Source organism: Myotis yumanensis, unplaced genomic scaffold (genome assembly GCF_028538775.1).
Source record: "Myotis yumanensis isolate MYYU_CA2020_CCGP unplaced genomic scaffold, mMyoYum1.0.hap1 SCAF_1, whole genome shotgun sequence".
Lineage (NCBI taxonomy): Eukaryota > Metazoa > Chordata > Mammalia > Chiroptera > Vespertilionidae > Myotis > Myotis yumanensis.
In genome coordinates this window covers 182,375,544-182,394,820 of record NW_027223752.1, presented here as the reverse complement: position 1 = coordinate 182,394,820, position 19,277 = coordinate 182,375,544, and the positions used below count along the sequence as shown (strand labels likewise).

The 19,277-nt window shown below is 39.0% G+C and overlaps 1 protein-coding gene across 1 annotated transcript; it reads left to right on the top strand.

The window, feature by feature from the left end:
* The first annotated feature begins 2,872 nt into the window (after positions 1-2,872).
* On the top strand, positions 2,873-15,018 carry DMP1 (dentin matrix acidic phosphoprotein 1). The gene is made up of 6 exons (XM_070409175.1): positions 2,873-2,938; positions 8,977-9,055; positions 9,559-9,602; positions 12,014-12,046; positions 12,220-12,267; positions 13,591-15,018. The coding sequence occupies exons 2-6, from the start codon at positions 8,998-9,000 to the stop codon at positions 14,905-14,907; spliced, it is 1,500 nt and encodes a 499-aa protein (XP_070265276.1). The 5' UTR covers positions 2,873-2,938; positions 8,977-8,997; the 3' UTR covers positions 14,908-15,018.
* Positions 15,019-19,277: the final 4,259 nt, after the last annotated feature.

The following is a 19,277-nucleotide window of genomic DNA, read 5'->3' as shown; positions in this document are numbered from 1 at the left end:
TTAATGCTTACCACCTATTCTTACGACAATTTCTTTCTAGTCATTTTGGTTGTCTGAAGCTTATTCTCTAGTAGATTCTCCAGAATGGTTCAAGAAAACTATATTCCCTGAGTACTTACATGTTGGTTATAGTTTGTTTGAGTCCTTTATACTTGAAAGTTAATTTTGCTGACTATATAAAAGCCTTGATTTACATTTTTTATCTTGAATGTCTTAAATATGCTATTCCATATTCTTGTGGCATAAAACATTGTTGTCAAGAGGTCTTATGGTAATTTACTTTCTTTTCCTTGTAAGTCACTTGCTCCTTTTGCCTAGAAGCCAAAAGGATTATTTTATTTATTTTTTATTGGATTATGTTTTGGAGTCTGTGGGTATAACCTTCACATAGTGTGGTAACCAGCCTTCAAAATGGCCTCAACATTTCCTCTGCTCCTTATATATTCATTCTGTTCCTCACATCCAAAGGTAGGGAGTATTTTTCCTTCTGAATTTGGGATGCCTTGTGACTGATTTGACCAATCGAATGCGGAGAAAGTGATATTCCCAGCCACCTAGTGAGAAAACCAAGCTACAGAAGAAGCCATGTGAAGGAGAACAGAAATGCTCGCAATAACAGCTCCTGCTGAACCCCCAGATAACCATCATGTGAGAGAGTTATCTTGAATATTCTACTCAGTTGAGTCTCCAGACTCATAGCTCCAATTATAAGAGATAATAAAATGGTCATTGTTTTAGGATACAAAGTATAGGAATGGTTTTTAATACAGCATTAGGTAAATAAACATTTAGTTTGCTGTAAATGTTGTCCATGTTTTTTAGTTTTGTTATGTAGTTGCTTTATCTGTTTGTATTTGGGGATTTGGAGAGATTCTAAAACCATGTCCTGTTATACCTTCTGCCAAAATCTTCCCAGAATCTGCTCTGACATAAGATTATAAGGTTCTTCAAAGATAGACCTCAGTCAAGGACTATGAAACCACCAGGAAGTGTAATTCAGAACCAGAACAGAACATAGGGAATTTATAGCTTCCCCATGTGAGCTTGGTTTTCTAATCAGCTTTAGAAGGAAATAAACTCTGTTCTCCTCAGTTTCTGCCCCTTAATCCCTTGCAGTTCGAATTGGATAAATTAAGAATCCTTGTAGCCCTGGCCAGTGTGGCTTGATGGTTGGAGCACAACCTGAGTACCAAAGGGTTGCAGGTTCAATTCCCCATCAAGAGCTCGTGCCTGGTTTTCAGGTTTGATCCCCGGCCTGGTGGGGACAGGTGTAGGAGGAAACTGATCAATGTGCCTCTCTTGCGTTGATGTTTCTCTCTCTCCCTTCCTCCCTTCCATTCTTTCTAAACATCAATGAAAATATATCTTCTGGTGAGGATTAACAACAACAAAAAAATCCACATGTTTATATTAGTTTCCTGGATAAAATTGGGCACCCAATTCTCTATAACCAATTTTATCTGGTAAGAGTATCAAATAAATTTTCCAACAATAAAAAACTTTAAAAACAAATCAGTGTGTAATGTGGGTACTACATATTTTGACCCATAATTTTAAAACCAATCAGTTCAGTCCTTTATAAAAGTATTTATGGAGCAATTATGAGCCAGGAACTAGCTATTAGGGCACTGAGTATGCATCAGTAAGCAAAACAAATATCCCCAATCTTGAGGAACTTAAATTCCAGTGACTTACAGTCTTTAAATATTTGTTCACTGGTTGTCCTATTGTATCTTGAGCAGGCTCCTTTGAAGTGCCAACTCCACTTTCAGATCCCTACAACAAATACACTCCCTGAAGAGTCTTGATAAGTAGCATTTTATCCTTTTCATTAAATTTTCAGTGATGATAGAGAGTCCATTGGAAATTGGTTTCTTTATCAGGGGTGGAGAACATCTGGCCAGTAGGCCCTATTAGGCCCACAAAATCATTTGGTCTGGCCCTGCCAAGGCATTAGGAGTGAGTTAATTAAATGTTTGACTAAATATAGCAGGCTAATTTTTAAGTTGATAATTTTGCATAGCCCATGAATAATGCTATAAATACCCAAATGGCCCTTGGCAGAGAAAAGGTTCCCTTTAGAAGCTACCCAGCTAGTCTTCTCCTTAAGCCAACTCTGATTTCAAAGAGTCACCTGAGTTAAATCCAAAATATGGCAAGCAGTTAGGGGAAATAATGAGGTATTTAGATTTAATTTACTTTTGGTTAATAACAAAAGTTACTTAGGGTGGTACTTTAATATTTCCAGGCAGCACAGAATTCTGTAAGTGGATATTTCATTAATTAGTAAAAAATTTGGATCTGTATGTATATATGGGGGAAGGAAATGAGAGAAAAAGCAGATGAGGAGTAGAGGTGGTTAAAAGGGAAAGAAGGAAATGAATGAAAGCCCATATTTTCAACACCAACAATTTAGGCAAATCTAGTATTTTAGTAGGTTCTCCTTGTACAACCTGGTAATGTACATTAACAGGAAACTTTCTACCCACTCCTTGACTCTCCTTTTCCCATCCTTGTGTCTGCTGGGATCTATCAGTGGGTGGAAGATATTGTCATTGTTTATAATGTTCATAAGACTGCATGGATGTGAATGACATATATTTAGAAATCAAAATAAAGCTTTAGGAAGATCTTCAATTTAATGGAAACTAGTATAGTCATTTGGGAACCACAAGAGCTTTTTAGGGAAATTCTGCCTCTGCAGGCTGGAGGAAGTGTGGGTGTGCTGGAGTCCCAGTGACACCTTGTGATGTCAGTCACCCCCAGCCTGAGGTTGATTGGCTATGAAGAGCTGAAGCAGAGTTTAAATTCCTGCACCATCAGAGGAGTGTTCAGAACATCAACAGAAGAGTGGTTTTGTTGGGCATCAATTTCCTTTGTGAGAACTTCGGCCTGATCATTGAGACTTTTTGGGACAAATCTTTGTGAGCTGAAGACGGTAAGATATTTCCATGGTTTAATTTTTAAAAAATGACTTCTGCTGTGTTGTTTGAAAAATATTAAAAATGTGTGCATGTTGAGAGGCATGCCATGTGGAGAAAGATGGGGAAAACTGTGCCCTGGGTAAACATGATTCCCATTTTTGTGCCTGTTGTTTATGCCATAGTAAATGATGATATTAAAATGACATAAGCCAATAGAGCCAGGTGTTTTTCTCAGTAGTACTTTAATCAGATTTCTGCGTAATACTTTTGGAAAGGAAGGTTTGCAGAACAGGAGGCAGGTGGAAAGTCATTTAGAAGTTTAGCTTTAATTAACAAAACAAATCAAACTTTTACATTTAGGTTTCATGGATATAGTGAGGTTCATGACCTATAAGACTTTATGAAAGAATCTATAGTAGACTGGCAGGACTTTCAAAATATGGTGTTTTAAGTGAAAAACCATTTAATGCCATTCATCTGTAGAGCATTCAATAAAATTCATTATTAACTGAGTAATTGAAAGAAGATACTAAGACCACTGAAATAAACTAAGAGTGTGATTCTTATAATGCCTTTGTAGTGTTTAGTTGGGTATTTATAGTAACATGATGCTTTGCATACTGTCAGAATTCAGTAAATGTTGAATACAATTGTCTTTTTAAAACATTTTTCAACCAAAAGACTTGTCTGCATGCATATGAACATAACCAATGGACACAGACAGTAAGGGGTTGAGAGCATGTGCTGGGGGGTGGGTGCGGCTGCAGAGAGGTCAATGGGGGAAAAGGGAGATTCATGAAAAAGAATTTCAATTAAAAAATAATAATAAATGACAGCTTTTAACTGGTGAAAAAATTTTTCTAGTGTAGAATACTCCTGTCCATATGTATTTTTTAAATTATATTTTTATTGAGTTCAGAAAAGAAGGGAAAGGGAGAGAGAGAGATAGAAACATCAATGATGAGAGAGAATCATTGATCCATTGCCTCCTGCACACCTCCTACTGGGGATGGAGCTCCCAAATGGGGCATGTGCCCTTGACCAGAATTGAACCTGGGATCCTTCAGCCCACAGGCTGATGCTCTATCCACTGAGCCAAACCTGCTAAGGTTCCATATGTATTTTTTATTTGCTGCATTTAATCCACTTGATCTGTGTTGGAAGTGTCTGTCTTCCATGAAGGAGAGCAGGGGCTATGGTCAGGCAATGCATTCTGGGTGACATATAGAAGATTCCATGTGTCATAGCAACACTTATAGAAACCTGTCTTTTTCAAGAGCAATAACCTCTGGTAAACCATACATTCTGTTTAATTGATGGCCAAGTAGACTATTTTACTTTGATATGGTTGGTTACAACATGTGAACAAACAAACAGTTTTCTAAAGGGCATTAGTCAGTCTACTTACCTAACCCAAAATGGTGATGTGGACCATGTGCCTCAGATGCTTAGAGGTCTTCCAAATCTAAATTTATATTGGAACCTAAAAGTTATAAAACTGTGGTTGAAGGCATATGACATGGGATTGATTGTAACTGATCTCAAGACAACTATAATTGGAAAGATCGGACTTTTTAAAGTTGATTTATTGGTTTGTTTTTCTGAATTCCTGATAGAATTAATGTCCTGGTCAAACTGCACTTTATTTTCAAAGAGTAATAATCAAACAAATTCTAGCTAATGTTCTGGTTAGTTGGGTTCTGGGTAATTTTCCTCTTATAAGACCAGCTCATTATTGTTATTATACTCTTTTGAACTCTCAACATCTAGAATAGTGTTTGGCACATACAAGGTACTTATAAATATTTGTTGACTACCAATGAATGGATAAAGTGTTCATTAGTATTACTAAGAACAATCATGCCAAGCCAAAACCAAGCAAATTAAGCATGATAATTTGAGTCAATGATTTTTCAAGCTCTTCTTTCCTTCTTCTGGCCTATCCCTTCATTGTAAAGTACGTAAATTCAGGGAATTAAGACATGTACGTTAGATGTGAACATTAACTTTGAGGAAATTTCAGAACAAGTTTCCTTACTTGAGAGCACAAAGAAGTTTAGGCTATACTTGAGGGTAGCCAGAGAGAGAAGGAACTACAATTGCCTTCTCCAGATCCTAATTATTTTCTATCTTTTCAGCTCTGGGAAAACCATTGATGAAGGTTGAAAGTCTCTAATACAGCGGTTCTCAACTTTTGGGTCCCGACCCCTTTGGGGGTCGAACGACCCTTTCACTGGGGTCGCCAAAGACCATTGGAAAACACATATATAATTACATATTGTTTTTGTGATTAATCACCATGCTTTAATTATGTTCAATTTGTAACAATGAAAATACATCCTGTATATCAGATATTTACATTATGATTCATAACAGTAGCAAAATTACAGTTATGAAGTAGCAACGAAAATAATTTTATGGTTGGGGTCACCACAACATGAGGAACTATATTAAAGGGTCGCGGCATTAGGAAGGTTGAGAACCACTGCTCTAATACATACATACACTGCCTTCCAAACAGGTGGAACTCAAACTGAGGTTGTTGATTTCCTTTTGTTCCATGCTCTTATGGTAGAATGATAGGGTGTACGATGTAGGAGTGACATTTACCAATCACCAAAGAAGTACTTGAGGTTCTGGATTAATATCTTTCAGGCTTGTAGCTATTTTGTTAATTTTATTACTCAGAATAGGGCTACTGCATATCTGATTGTAGTCTGTGTAGGATGGCAGCAAAAAAGCTTATAAAAGTCTGAAACCCTCATTTGGAAATACATTTCACAAAAGAGTAATATTTTAAAAAATAAACAACAGTAATTAAATATCTTCTTTAAAAATATTTTTTTTATTGATTTCAGAGAGGAAGGGAGAGGGAGAGAGAGATAGAAACAGCAAAGATGAGAGAGAATCATTGATCAGCTGCCCCCTGCATGCTTCCTACTGGGGATCAAGCCCACAACCCAGGCAAGTACCCTGACTAGAATCGAACCATGACCTCCTGGTTCATAGGTTAATGCTCAACCATTGAGTCATACCAGCTGGGCAAGATCTGACTTTCTTTAATGCTTGATGACAGGTGATATTCTTTGGGAGGCAATGTCAGGTCTCTCAGGACCCCACGGTATATTTTATTCTACTTTATCAGACTTCCATTTGGGAAATTATTACTTTAGGTCAGGATGTTAATGGTATTTCTAGAAGCATAAGCATATTGTGTTTCATGATAGGCCATTCCTGAGAAACTTGACCACTGGAAGCATATATTTCCTTTGTAAAAAACAAAACAAAACAAAACAACAACAACAAAACATCCATAACATTCATTGGTGTAGAACATCTCCTCATTTTTTTGTTTTGTTTGTTATTTGGATAAGAGAGAAAAGAAAATACAAGGAGACAACTTAGTATTCATTGGCCTTTTATTAAGGCTGGAATATTTTCTAGTTTTCAAAGCATCAGGAGATCACCACCCTATTTGAATTTCACTTTGAAAATTAAAATGGTGAGCAGCCTACTTTTCATCTTACCTGTGAAGCCAAAACCATTGGCATGCAGTTATTTTGAGAGTATCATATTTGGGGGAAACTTTCCTTTCCTTAAGAAATAAACCTAAGAACTTAAAAAAATGTTTTGAGTGTGGAAACCACAGGAAGTGTAGAGGAGGTAAATTCTAGTCTCTTAGGGACTTCTGCGGGGCCTAAGAATTAAACTGACCTAAGACAGAGTATCAAAAAAAAGCATACAAGTTTTATTAAAATTTTTACATGTACATGGGAGTCTTCAAAAGAGAATGAAAACCTGAAGTGACCAGAGCAGAAAGCTATTATACCTTTTAGAGACAAAGAAACAATACATTTGTGAAGAATTGACAAGAAAGGGTGTGGGGCTATGGCAGTAAATTGTGCAGAAGTGACTGGGAAGATAAGGGTTAGTTTAACAAGGCTTGTTTGTGCCTGAGTCTCATCTCTGGAGATAAGATGCCTTCTTTCCTAATGGTTCAGAGAAGACTCGCTCACATGAGAGTTTGAGTTCCTATTTTCAGAAAGACAAAGGTGGACCAGTGTGCCCTTCTCGCATCTGCTGTTTCTCAAGTGCCTTCAGCTCAAAATAAGTTTCAAGTCAAAGAGGCATATTTGGGGGTGAGATGATCTGCTTTCCTTCAGAAGTAATATCTTGTTGAATTAGGCTTGCTTTAGGTGCAGGTAAGTATTTTCATGTTTTCTCAGTTGATATGAGGCAAAGGATTTTAACAAATTTAAATAATATCAAAACACAAGGACGAATATGACCTATATGGAATTAGGCTAAAGGAAATAGCACACATTAAGGATGGCAGTGTTGAAGAGGGATAATGCTCATGACAGAGAATGAGAGGCCCTGCTGGACCGTCTGAGCTGCATGAAAGCAGAAATGAGGACTATGCTCAGCCGCCTATCTTAGGATTTCTATTGGTTTCTTGAATACATTTAAAAAGAAGTTGAAATGACTTCTCAAGCCCAATGCTTCAGACATTATTTAGCATATTCATTTTTGAGCAGTGTACACTTCTGTCTCAGATCAAGGGTTAAAATCACCGAGCGTACCTTAGGGAACAAACTTCATGTCTATTCCCACCCCGCAGTGAGCTGAATACTTACTCAGCATTGGTATAGCTTCAAATCTCCCCAGAGAAACTAATGAACAGCCAAGCTTGAGAATCTCTGCCTGTGATCTTTTGTCTCTAGTATGGCGTATATTTATCATTAGAAAAAACAAATAGACAATAGTGAAGTCTACAATAAACTTGCAGGATTTTTTTTTTTTTTTTTTTGCAAAATGTATGGAAGTCCATCTGACCAGTCTGTGAGGGCAAATGACTTTCCCTTTAAATCTTTTCAATAACTCTTTAGCATCTAGTACTTCCATTTTTAGATATAGAACAAATTGTTTTCCAAGTTACCAGTTCTGGAGGTGTGAAATGAAGCCTCCAGGAAAATGCAGTTTGATTTGGCCTGTTTCTTGGAGCATGATTCACAAGTGCATCCAAGCCTCCAGTCTTCCCGAGAGCCTTCAGTACTGTGAATGACACTTAAAAGAATTTAGCATATTCATGTAGAATGTGTGACTAAATGTAGCACAGGAGATATTACGAGCTTCCTGGAGCTGTGATATGAAGCCTTCCATAGTGCACTTCTTGCAGATCAAGAAAAGAAAGGCAAAACTGATATATTTTGTGTAGACATTATTATGAGGTTATATGTGACTGAAAAGCCACTGTGTGTGTGTGTGTGCGTGTGTAGACAAATGCCCACCAGCTATCAATGGTATCCATAAATATAGTTTTTTTGGGGGGAATATATTTGTCAGGTTGCTCTGCTATACCAAGTTGCATAATTATTATGAAAGTGAATGGTCAGAAATTTCTTTATTCCTTTTTCTTTAAATTTCCCTTCATTTATCATATTTTATGTGTTAGTGAAGAAGTGTTACAGACCTCCTCATTGAAAAGTTTTCAAGTTATCTCTTAGCAGTAAGGTTTATTTTAAACAGCTTTATTGAGATAAAATTCACATATATATATTTACCTATTTAAAGTGTACAGTTTAATAGTTTTTAACATATTCCCAGAGCTGTAAAACCATCACTGAAATCAATGTTAGAATATTTTCATCACTTCCAAATTCACTTCTTAGCTGTTATACCCAACTCCTGGCCAACCACTTGTCTACTTTTTATCTCTATAGATTTGTCTGTCTGGGATATTTCCTTTGAATGGAATTATACAATATGTGGTCTTTTGTGTCTGGATTTTTTTTCACTCAGTGTAATGTTTTCAAGGTTCGTCACTTTGTAGCATGTATCAGTATTTCATTCCTTTTTATGACTGCATAATATTCCATTGTATGCATAGAATACATTTTATTTATCCATTTATCAGTTGATGGACATTTGGATGAGTTATGTATGTGTGTGTGCATGTGATGAGTTATGTTTTAAATAGGAAGAAACTGTTACAAAGTTGAAGCTCCTATATTTTTGTAGCTTGGAGAAAAACATCTGTCTTTCATCGCAGGTAGAGGTGTCACACCCAGCAATGAAGACCAGCATTCTGCTTATGTTCCTTTGGGGGTTGTCCTGTGCTCTTCCAGTAAGTATCAGGATAGGGATATAGGGGGACACACATATACACACACACACACACAGCCTTTATACCTAACACTTCACAATTTTCACTGGCTATGAGCCAAGGTGGCTGTGTATGTCCCAGTCAAGATGAAAACAGTAGTTTCTTAGGAAGCTGCTTTCTTTGAAATATCATCCGAGTTATTCTTTATGAGCCACCATTCATATAGCCACAAACCTCAGTTTTCTTCCTCATAAGCAGTGGCTCTCAACGTGTCATCCCTAGACCAGCAGCATCAGCATCAGCATCAGCTACCACTTGGTTAGAAAGGTAAATTCTTGGGTCCTACCTCAGACCTGCTGAGCCCGAGTCTAGGGATGGGGCACAGCAATGTGTTTTAGCAGGTCTCCCGGTGAGTCGGATGCTTGCTAAAATTTGACTACCATTGGTCCTAATTAAGTAAAGTGTTAATAGCTGCTGTCTTGGAAATTTCTCTGTGGGCTGACCAGGTGTACTAAATTTTCTAGGTAGCCAGGTATCAACATACTGAATCTGAGAGCTCTGAAGAATGGAAGGTGAGTAGAAATATGATATTTTGAAATATTTTTATTTTAATATATTATTAGTATAACCAAATCATCTCCACTGTAAATGTCGAAACTGTTAATGATTTAATGAACGCATCAATAACTTATGACATAGGTAGTAAGAGCTATAATTTCGAGTTCACATAAAGGAAATTTAGTTCATGTAATGCTTCCTTTCCAACTTACTAGTATAATTTGGCAAGGAAGCATTTTTCCTTTGGCTTTATTTTCATAATGGATGTGTATCGTAGTGCAAGGGGATGGTGACATGAACTAAGACTGCCCTTGGAGGTTAGGACTAGAAATGTGTCTTACCAGATGTCTGGGTAGGCAGAGGGTCAAGTCCTAGAAAGTGAGAAAAGAAAGAATGAGAGGGTACTAGAGTCTTTGGAAGGAAAGCTAATGTTGGTTGAGTGTCGACTCTGAGCAACCTGATAGTTATTAACTCTCAGTAACTCAAGAACCATTTCCAGGCATGGTTCTGTGTGCTTCGCATGCATTAACTTCTTCAATCTTCACAGCACCCAATAGACTAGGTGTTGTATTTTATTCTCGTTTTACAAATGGGAACCCTGAGACATAGAGAGTCAGCTTGTCTGTCTGGGCTATACAGATAGTAAGTGTTTAGAGCCAGACTTTGGACCCAGGTCACTCTGGCTCCAGAATCCACATTCTTTACCAGGTTGCTCCATCCCTCTCAGGAAGGTGCCTGGTCCAGGAGGGCAGTAGGTTCTCAAGATTGGAACTATGAGTAAGGGCTAAGCCTTAATGCTGAGTAAGAGTGTTTTGTTCATTATTTTGTGTCCTGCTGCATATGATGCAGCTTGGGCACGACGCTGTTAGTGGCAGGAAGATAATGTCAGAGGCCTGAGACAGGGCCCTGCCCCTCCCCGAGGCTGGAAAGCACATTGCAGGATCCTTTCTGGTAATTTACCTCAGACATGTCTTTAGGTTAGTTCATTTAAAAGCAGCCACTGTAGATCCTTTCACTCCTTCAATCAGACACTCCACGAGTCCTACAAACACGCTGTGCTCTCAAGTCCAGCCTTGGTATGAGAAGAACGCCAATGTCTGGCTCCTTCCACCCCTTAATCCCAAATAACTGGCGTAGGGTCTGTTGTTGTGTCTGCCTGCAGTGCCACAGGGCAAAGACTTAAGTGAGTATAGCTCCTTCTTCTGAAGAGCTCTCTCCAGCCTAGCACTGCCGAGAGGCTTGTGGAAAACCTGTTGATAGCTCCTCCCTGCTCTGCTTTGTACCTTGGGTCTTCACATCCATCTCTCAGCAGCTTGGAGCCTCATGGGACTTTGGGATTTTGCCTTGCTCAAGGGGAAGGAGAACAGGTGGAGATAGGGTATCAGAAGTGACTCAGGCATTTTTAGAGTTCTTAGAAGATTAAAGAAAGTGAGATAAATCAGAACTATGAGTAATTGAGTTTCAGACTTAGAATTTGTTTTTTCATTGTGTGACCTTACATGATGAGAAAGGTTTAATGGCTTTCTCTGTTCAGTTTTGTCTACTATTGAATTTTATAAAGTAGGTGTTTTCAATGGATCATTACTTTAGTTTATATCTTATTGAACAGTTCTCACTATGTTTCTATAGGCATTAGCTGAATTCATCCTCACAGAAATCGTGTGGAGTAAGCACAGTGGTTGCTAATATTCTTAAGTTATGAATTTAAGAAAATGATCTCAAACATGGGAAGTGAATTGTCCAAATTCACATGGAGTGACCAACCATTGAAATTTACCTGAGACTTTGGGGTTTCCTGGGACACATGAATTTCAGTGCTAACACTGAGATGTTAGTTTTCAGAGTTAAAACCAAAACCAAGGCACTAATTGAGACTTAAATCTGGGTCCTGAGTTCCTGCGGTGTTTTTCCTCTCTTACGTTTCCTCTGGGTCAGTGGTTGGCAAACTCATTAGTCAACAGAGCCAAATATCAACAGTACAACGATTGAAATTTCTTTTGAGAGCCAAATTTTTTAAACTTAAACTATATAGGTAGGTACATTGTTATTAACTTAATTAGGGTACTCCTAAGGCTTAGGAAGAGCCACACTCAAGGGGCCAAAGAGCTGCATGTGGCTCACGAGCCACAGTTTGCCCACCACTGCTCTAGGTTGTCTGAACACCTCGTTTCCAAGAAAGTAAAATTTTCTCTAAGTACCAGATATACAGAAATCTTCCAGGTCTTTTATATCATAAGATTTTTCTCAGGCCATCAGTCATCTCACACTCATTTTTTAGCGATTTCATCATAAAATGTCATTATTAGTCATGTAAATTCAAAATATATACCAAGAAACTTAAAAAAATACATAAAAGTATTCTAAATATTTGTGATGGCATGAATCATCTGTGAAGGTGTAACTTGTTTTCCTTCCTTTTTTACAGGGTCATTTGGCTCAGACACCAACACCACCATTGGTAACTATCTCATTTATTTGTTGTCATAAACATCTCATAAAGTAACTTTAACACTCTTCCCATCACCTCAGGCCATTTGGAAAGTTGTAAACCCAAACCACAAGCAATTTATGTGCATCATATTTTTTCCTTTCCTCAGGAATTACTAAACAACTTTTTTTTTTTCCTTTTAGGAGAGTAGTGAGTCATCAGAAGAAAGTAAAGTTAGCTCAGAGGAGCAGGTAATTAAACAGACCTTTCTTAACGTTTCAGACTGTTTAGGAATGGAAGGAAATGATGTTAGACTAAATTACCTGGCAACTGTTCTAAATATAATATTTTCTAACTATTGGTTATGCTGACTAAAAAGTCCCATAAAATAAGAAGGGGAAAATGAGTGGGAGAATTCAGATGTAGACATGCTGTTCATTCCATATTTGTTACTGGAGCCAGATTATAGACATTGTGGCCATAAATATCACTCTAGTTAAAAAGAACACACACACACACACACACACACACACACGCACACACACACTCACACTCACACACGCACACACACACACGCACACACACATGCACACACACACACTCACACACACACACACTCACACACACACAATGGACAGAGACTATGTTAGACAAGCAATAGTTCACTCGTTCATTAAAAATGCTGCTTTTACAATCAGAGCAGTTCAGATCAGGTTCTGGCTAACATGACATGGAGTGCCTGCTGGGCCTGGTGACCTCCTTCATGTCAGGACTCTGTTAAGGAGAGAATAGGAGAGCCATGAGGAAAATGGAATGAAACAGGGGCTTTAGAAATGACTTTCTATTTAAAATAGTTGTGGTCCTGGGATTGAGAAAAGCTGACTTAGCTTATATCTCTTTAATAAAAAAGCTGTCTTTCTTCTTTTCCTCCTCTCCCTTCATTTCCCTAAGACTAAAATGTCATTACTTTCTTAACTGTATCATTTCTGACCAAACTGAACCCTAGCTGAGCCTTTCACTGGGATAATAAGATATAAACATGGTTTGAGTGAGATAGATACCTTATTGCAATATTTTACTTTCATTTTAGCTAAAGGTCTTATCCTCCTGCCCTAATATATCCACCTCCACCCCCAATTGATTAGAAAAAAAATTGGGATCATTTAAAAATCATTCAGTATTTTAAAAAATTCTGTTTTAAACCAAATATTTTGATGAGTGAGCATTATAAACTAACTCTTTACTTTACAAAAAATTCTCTGAGAGTTTTATTTAAGGAATCATACTTATAATATAATTTGAGTTTCATAAATGTGATTCAATAAAGTGTTTTAAGAAATTTTTGCAGCATGAGTGAATTATGCTTATATAAAATGGGAAGACTTGAGTTTTACCTCTCCTGTCTTCCTTTTGAACCTTTGGTAGAGATATTATGGAGCAGTAAAATTGACCATGGTTTAGATGAGGGATACAGGAAGAAGAAAACAGAAAGAACCTAGATGGATACTAGATAACACAAACCCTCTATATAACCTCCTAAAGTATTGACCATGTCTGTTAACCTCAAACTCCAGGTAAATGAAGACCCCAGTGACAGTGCCGAATCAGAGGAAGGCCTGAGCCTTGCTGATCATCCATATGCTCATAGGCCAGCAGGTGGCTTCTCTAGGAATGGAGGCAAAGAAGGAGATGATAGAGATGATGATGAAGATGACAGTGGAGATGACACCTTTGGTGATGATGACAATGGCCCAGGACCTGAAGAGACACAAGGAGGAAACTCTAGACTCAGTAGTAATGAAGACTCAGCAGATGCCACAGAGTCCAGGGAAGATAGTGCCTCTCATGGGGAAGACAGTGGCCAAGATACCACCAGTGAGAGCAGCGACCTTGACAAGGAGAGTGAGAGTGAGGCGCGCTGGGTGGGAGGTGGCAGTGAGGGAGACAGCAGCCATGGGGATGGCTCTGAGTTTGATGATGAAGGAATGCAGAGCGATGATCCAGACACCATCAGGAGTGAGAGAAGCCACTCCAGAATGAACAGCGCCAGTGTCAAATCAAAAGAATCAAGAGGAAATAGTGATGGGCAAGCAAACACTCAGGATTCAGGTGAGAGCCAATCAGTGGAGAATCCTGGTAGGAAATTTTTCAGAAAGTCCCGAATTTCTGTAGAAGATGACACAGGTGATCGTGGCAATAGCCAAGAAGAAGTCAAAAGTGACTCCACAGAAAACACCAAAGAAGCCGGCCTCAGCCAATCCAGGGAAAACAGCAAGAGTGAATCTCAAGAAGATAGTGAGGAGAATCAGGTCCAGGCAGACAGTCAAAATGAACAAGACCCCAGTAGTGAATCTAGTCAAGAGGTTGACCTGCCATCTCAAGAAACCAGTAGTGAATCTCAGGAAGAAGTATTGAGTAAGTCCAGGGGTGACAACCCAGATAATACCTCCACTCACTCGGAAGATCAGGACTCCAGTGACTCCAGTGAAGAGGACAGCCTGAGCACACCCTCCAGTTCAGAAAGCACATCCAGAGAGGAGCAAGCTGATAGTGAATCCAATGAGAGCCTCAAATTCTCAGAGGAAAGCCCAGAGTCCACTGAGGATAACAGCTCTAGCCAGGAGGGCCTCCAGTCTCACAGTGCCTCCACCGAGAGCCAGAGCCAGGAGAGCCAGAGCCCGGAGAGCCAGTCTGAGGAAGATGATGGCAGTGATTCTCAGGACAGCAGCAAATCACAAGAAGATAGCAACTCCACCGAGAGCAATTCCAGCAGTGAGGAAGCTGGCCAGTCCAAAAACACGGAGATAGAAAGCAGAAAACTAACGGTTGATGCTTATCACAACAAACCCGTTGGGGATCAGGACGACAACGACTGCCAAGACGGCTATTAGCATCAGCTCTCCTAAGAAGTGGCTCTCAGGTTAAGGGGTCTTGGAGTTTGGAGAGTAGGGAAAGAAATAGAACTATAACTTATTGATGTTTATATCAGACGGATAACCGAAGGCCACTTCTTTCTGAAAGGAATTGCTGGACATTGTATTTGTTTCTAGCGTGTCACCAACCATAAAGGTTTAAATAAGTTGGAATGACACCAGAACACACTCAATGAAACTGGAAGCAAGGAAAGATGTGCATTATAGCTTCACAGCTGAAATAGTTCCTAATTCATGAACCTAACAAACAGTTATTGAAATTCTATTATGTACCAAGCACTGTGCTAGGTGCTAGGGATATTAAGAAGCTCAAGGCTTGTTTCTTGCTCCTGAGGAGCTTATAGGAGGATAAATAAAGCTAAAAAGCTAAAGAGGAATACATATGAGGGAAACAAAAATGAGTGCAATGCTGTGTGGTGAGTGCTATAACAGAGGTATGAACAAAATTTATGAGAGCATAAAAGAGGGCAACTAACTTTGCCTTGGAGAATCAGGGAAGGGAGGGCTCCACAGCAGAGAAGACCCTGGCTCAGACCATTTCATAGGATTTCTTCATTGAAGATGAGAGAATTTCATTTATTCTTGAGATAAGCAATAGTAAATCCCATATGATGGAATGTTCAGTTTGTGAAAGCACTTTCAAGTTAAGAACCAGTGTGAGATGTTTGGATTAACAAAACTTTTTTTCAACTAATTTATCATTTTTGACACTTTTTTGTGGCACTCGCACGAACATCACCTCATTGACTGCTGGTGATAAATATGAAGGACTGGATGGGGAGAGTGGGAGAAGAAGAGTCCTCTTTAAAAAGATAACTTTTAGCTTTATTTTTTTTTTCTAAAATCAGTCTATGTGCAATGCTAGAAAAGCTGTCTTCTGAGTGCTTTACATATGTTGCACATAACAAAATTGTATCTATAGAATTCAATTGATTTTTGCCAAATACCCTTTGAAATGTTACCTCAACATAAAATATTTGTTTTGTAATAAAGATGATAATATTCCAAAGTATGTGATTATTTTTTATAGTGATATTATTAGGCTAAACAACTCTTCCTTTAAAACATCACAAAATAGTTTAGTCTCTTTCTTCCATTAAAATGAAAAATTTTCTTAAATTATTTTTTTAAACTAGAGGCCCGGTGCAGGAAATTCGTGCAGGAGAGGGGAGTGTCCCTCAGCCCAGCCTGCACCCTCTCTAATCTGGGACCCCTCGAGGGATGTCCAACTGGACATCCCTCTCACAATCCAGGACTGCTGGCTCCCAACCGCACACCTGCCTGCCTGCCTGATTGCCGCTAACCACTTCTGCCTGCCAGCCTGATCAATGCCTAACTGCTCCCCTGCCAGCCTGATTGATGCCTAACTGCTCCCCTGCCGGCCTGGTCACCCCTAACTGCCCTCCCCTGCTGGCCTGGTTGCTCCTAACTGTCCTCCCCTGCAGGCCTGATTGCCCACAACTGCCCTCCCTTTCAGGCTTGGTCCCTCCCAACTGCCCTCCCCTGCTGGCCATCTTGTGTCCACATGGGGGACAACCATCTTGTGTTGGAGTGATGGTCAATTTGCATATTACTTCTTTATTAGATAGGATTAAATTTTATTTATAATTCAGGTAGAATTTTGATAAAATTACTTTACATGTTGCTTATAATATGCCACTGAATATATCTGTTATAGATCAGGAAAAAGAGAAAACAAATTCTCAACTTTTTATGAGGCCACGCCAAAGGGTTGCAGTGTTTGATTATAACATTAGTTCTTGCTGGTCTTTTAGATTTGTCTTTTGTATAAACTCTAGGAATTATAGGGACACATTCCTTATATTTTTATTTCTTTGGAGAAACCTACTTTACTTCAGCACTTCTACTTTCGGAGTGTGCTTTCAGCCACATTTCTACTTAGAGTACATGGACATTTCTCTACAAATTTATTAAAAGAATCAAGAAGACTTCCTAACTTTGAGTCCAACCCTTCTCATTTTTCACTGTTCCCTCACAATGTCAAAGCAGTGGAGTAGTGGTCACTTGGGGAGATCATATACGCGTATACACACGTAGACACACACAGGGTGGGGCAAAAGTAGATATACAATTGTTTATCTCAAAAATAATACAATTATTATTAATAATAATACAACAATAAACTGTGTTTCATGTACTCACAAATATATGTACATATATATACATATACATAAATACAGGGTGTCGCAAAAAATGTAAACCCACATTTTTCTAATAGCTCAATTGATGTTTCTTTCTTTTCAGATTTAACCCATTGGAATCAATAATTATTCAAAGTGTGTATACATTTTTTGGGACATCTTGAATATATAATTTTTTTCTTAATCCTCCCCCTTGAGATTTTCATTCAGCACATCTGGAGTGAAACTCAGAGTTCTATATTTTTTTAAATGGATCCAGAAAGATTTGATGTAGCCTATTCACATACCTACATTTGGATTCCCTGACCCTGTGAACTAATTATCTGGTTCTATTAACCTACAGGTTCTGGCCAACCCATAGGTTTTTCTCAGGAGACTTGCTTCATGCTCAGACTTCTGGGTGCCTGAGGCCAGGTTCTAACCACTCAAACTGCCTTACCTCACCAGGTGATTGTATGGAATGAACACCTAATCCAAAGGGAATTGCCCTCAGCAGCAGCAGAGCAGGCATGTTGCAAAGGCCCTACCAGAACACATATGATAGTGGATTGAGGTCTAATCTGATCTTCCCTCTCAGATTTGGATATTGAGAGAGGGAGAAGTTAGAAAGTAATCTGAACAAAAACAGGAGGGAAAACACCAAGAGACAGAATAAAGAGAGAACACAGGAGAACAAAACTGGAAATCATTGAGCTCTGGATGCTGAGGGGCACAATCATAACCCTCTTATTCTCAAGCTTGGTTCTTGACTCTCTTATTGATCCAGACCTTCCAGATTTCCTGTGGCATCCTTCCTCATAAGTGCTAATTATATCCTTATAACACATCCAACTTGCTTGAGGCAGCCTGAGCCAGTCTTTGGTCCCTGCAACAAAAAGCCTAATGAACTCAGACTCATAAACTTAGCCAGCGTTTTGAGGTCATATAACTCCTTAACCAAGTTAACTCACAGGACTTTTAGCAGGAAAAACAATGATAAGAATTTCAGCTATGTTCATGATAGAAATAATCTTAAGCAGATGTGGGGAAGTTTTCTTTTAAGTTTCTATCAACTCATTTTATGTACCAGGTATAGATTTTGGTCATCTTGTGATTAGAAGTGGTATAGAAATATTATCCAAAGAAAGCTAGCTGGCTGGGCTTGGTCTTGAGCTTTGAAGATGTAGATGTTTCCTCATGGAGGCCCTCATTGAAGTCTACAGTCGATGGGTCTACTTGGGAAGACAAATCATAATCAGAAACCAAATTTTAATTTATAATGGGAAATAAGAATTACAAATCTGTAAGGTGAGCATAAATGAGAACAGGGAGAATTATATGACATGAATGCTTAATAGCACTGGGCTAAAATAAGATAATGAATCTATGATACTCCATGGGAAATCTTACAGTTGGAGTTTAAATACTAGAAACCTGACTCCTTCTTTCTTAGAAAGTGCTCCAAAGATCCACCATCAAGTCTTGGCTTAGTGACCCTTAGTTTTCAAGCTTATTAGGGCTAATTCACTCTTGGTTAAATGACCCACACTTTTTTTACATTGAACAGCACAGTCAGTTTGGTTTTTGTGGAGTCCTGCTGGCCTGGAAGCCATTTTTTCTTTTCCAGGTGATTTTGCATATATATGTAGATCTTAAAATGTAGTTTCTAAATAATAATCTTAGTTTATTTCTTCTAGTATTTGGATAAGTTGGGCTGTCTCTGCGGCTCCCAAATAAATACAAATTGGTAGGTTTGCAATATATGACCTTTATTATGTTGAGGTATGTTGAATCTATTCCCACTGTTATCTTATATAATAAAAAGCCAGTCACTATAAGTGTAACGACCAGAACAACCAGAGACCAGAACCACCACGGCCCCTCGCCAGCCTGGCCTCGCACCCAAGCAAGTGGTTAGGAGTGATCAGGCAGGCAGGCAGAGAGGTTAGGGGTGATCAGGTCGGCAAGCCAGTAGTTAGGGCAATCAAGTTAGGCAAAAGGCCTCTCGCAGGGCTGTCCCCGCCCCCCAGCAAAGAAAGAGGGAGGCCCAGGTCAGCCAAACCATCACACCCCATGCCTATTGCCTGCAGAGGGAGGCCACTGGTGGCGGGGGGGGGGGGGGGGGGCGGGGGGCAGTGCTGCACAGATGGCAAAGAGTGGCAGCAGTGGGGGTGGGGCCAGCTGCCT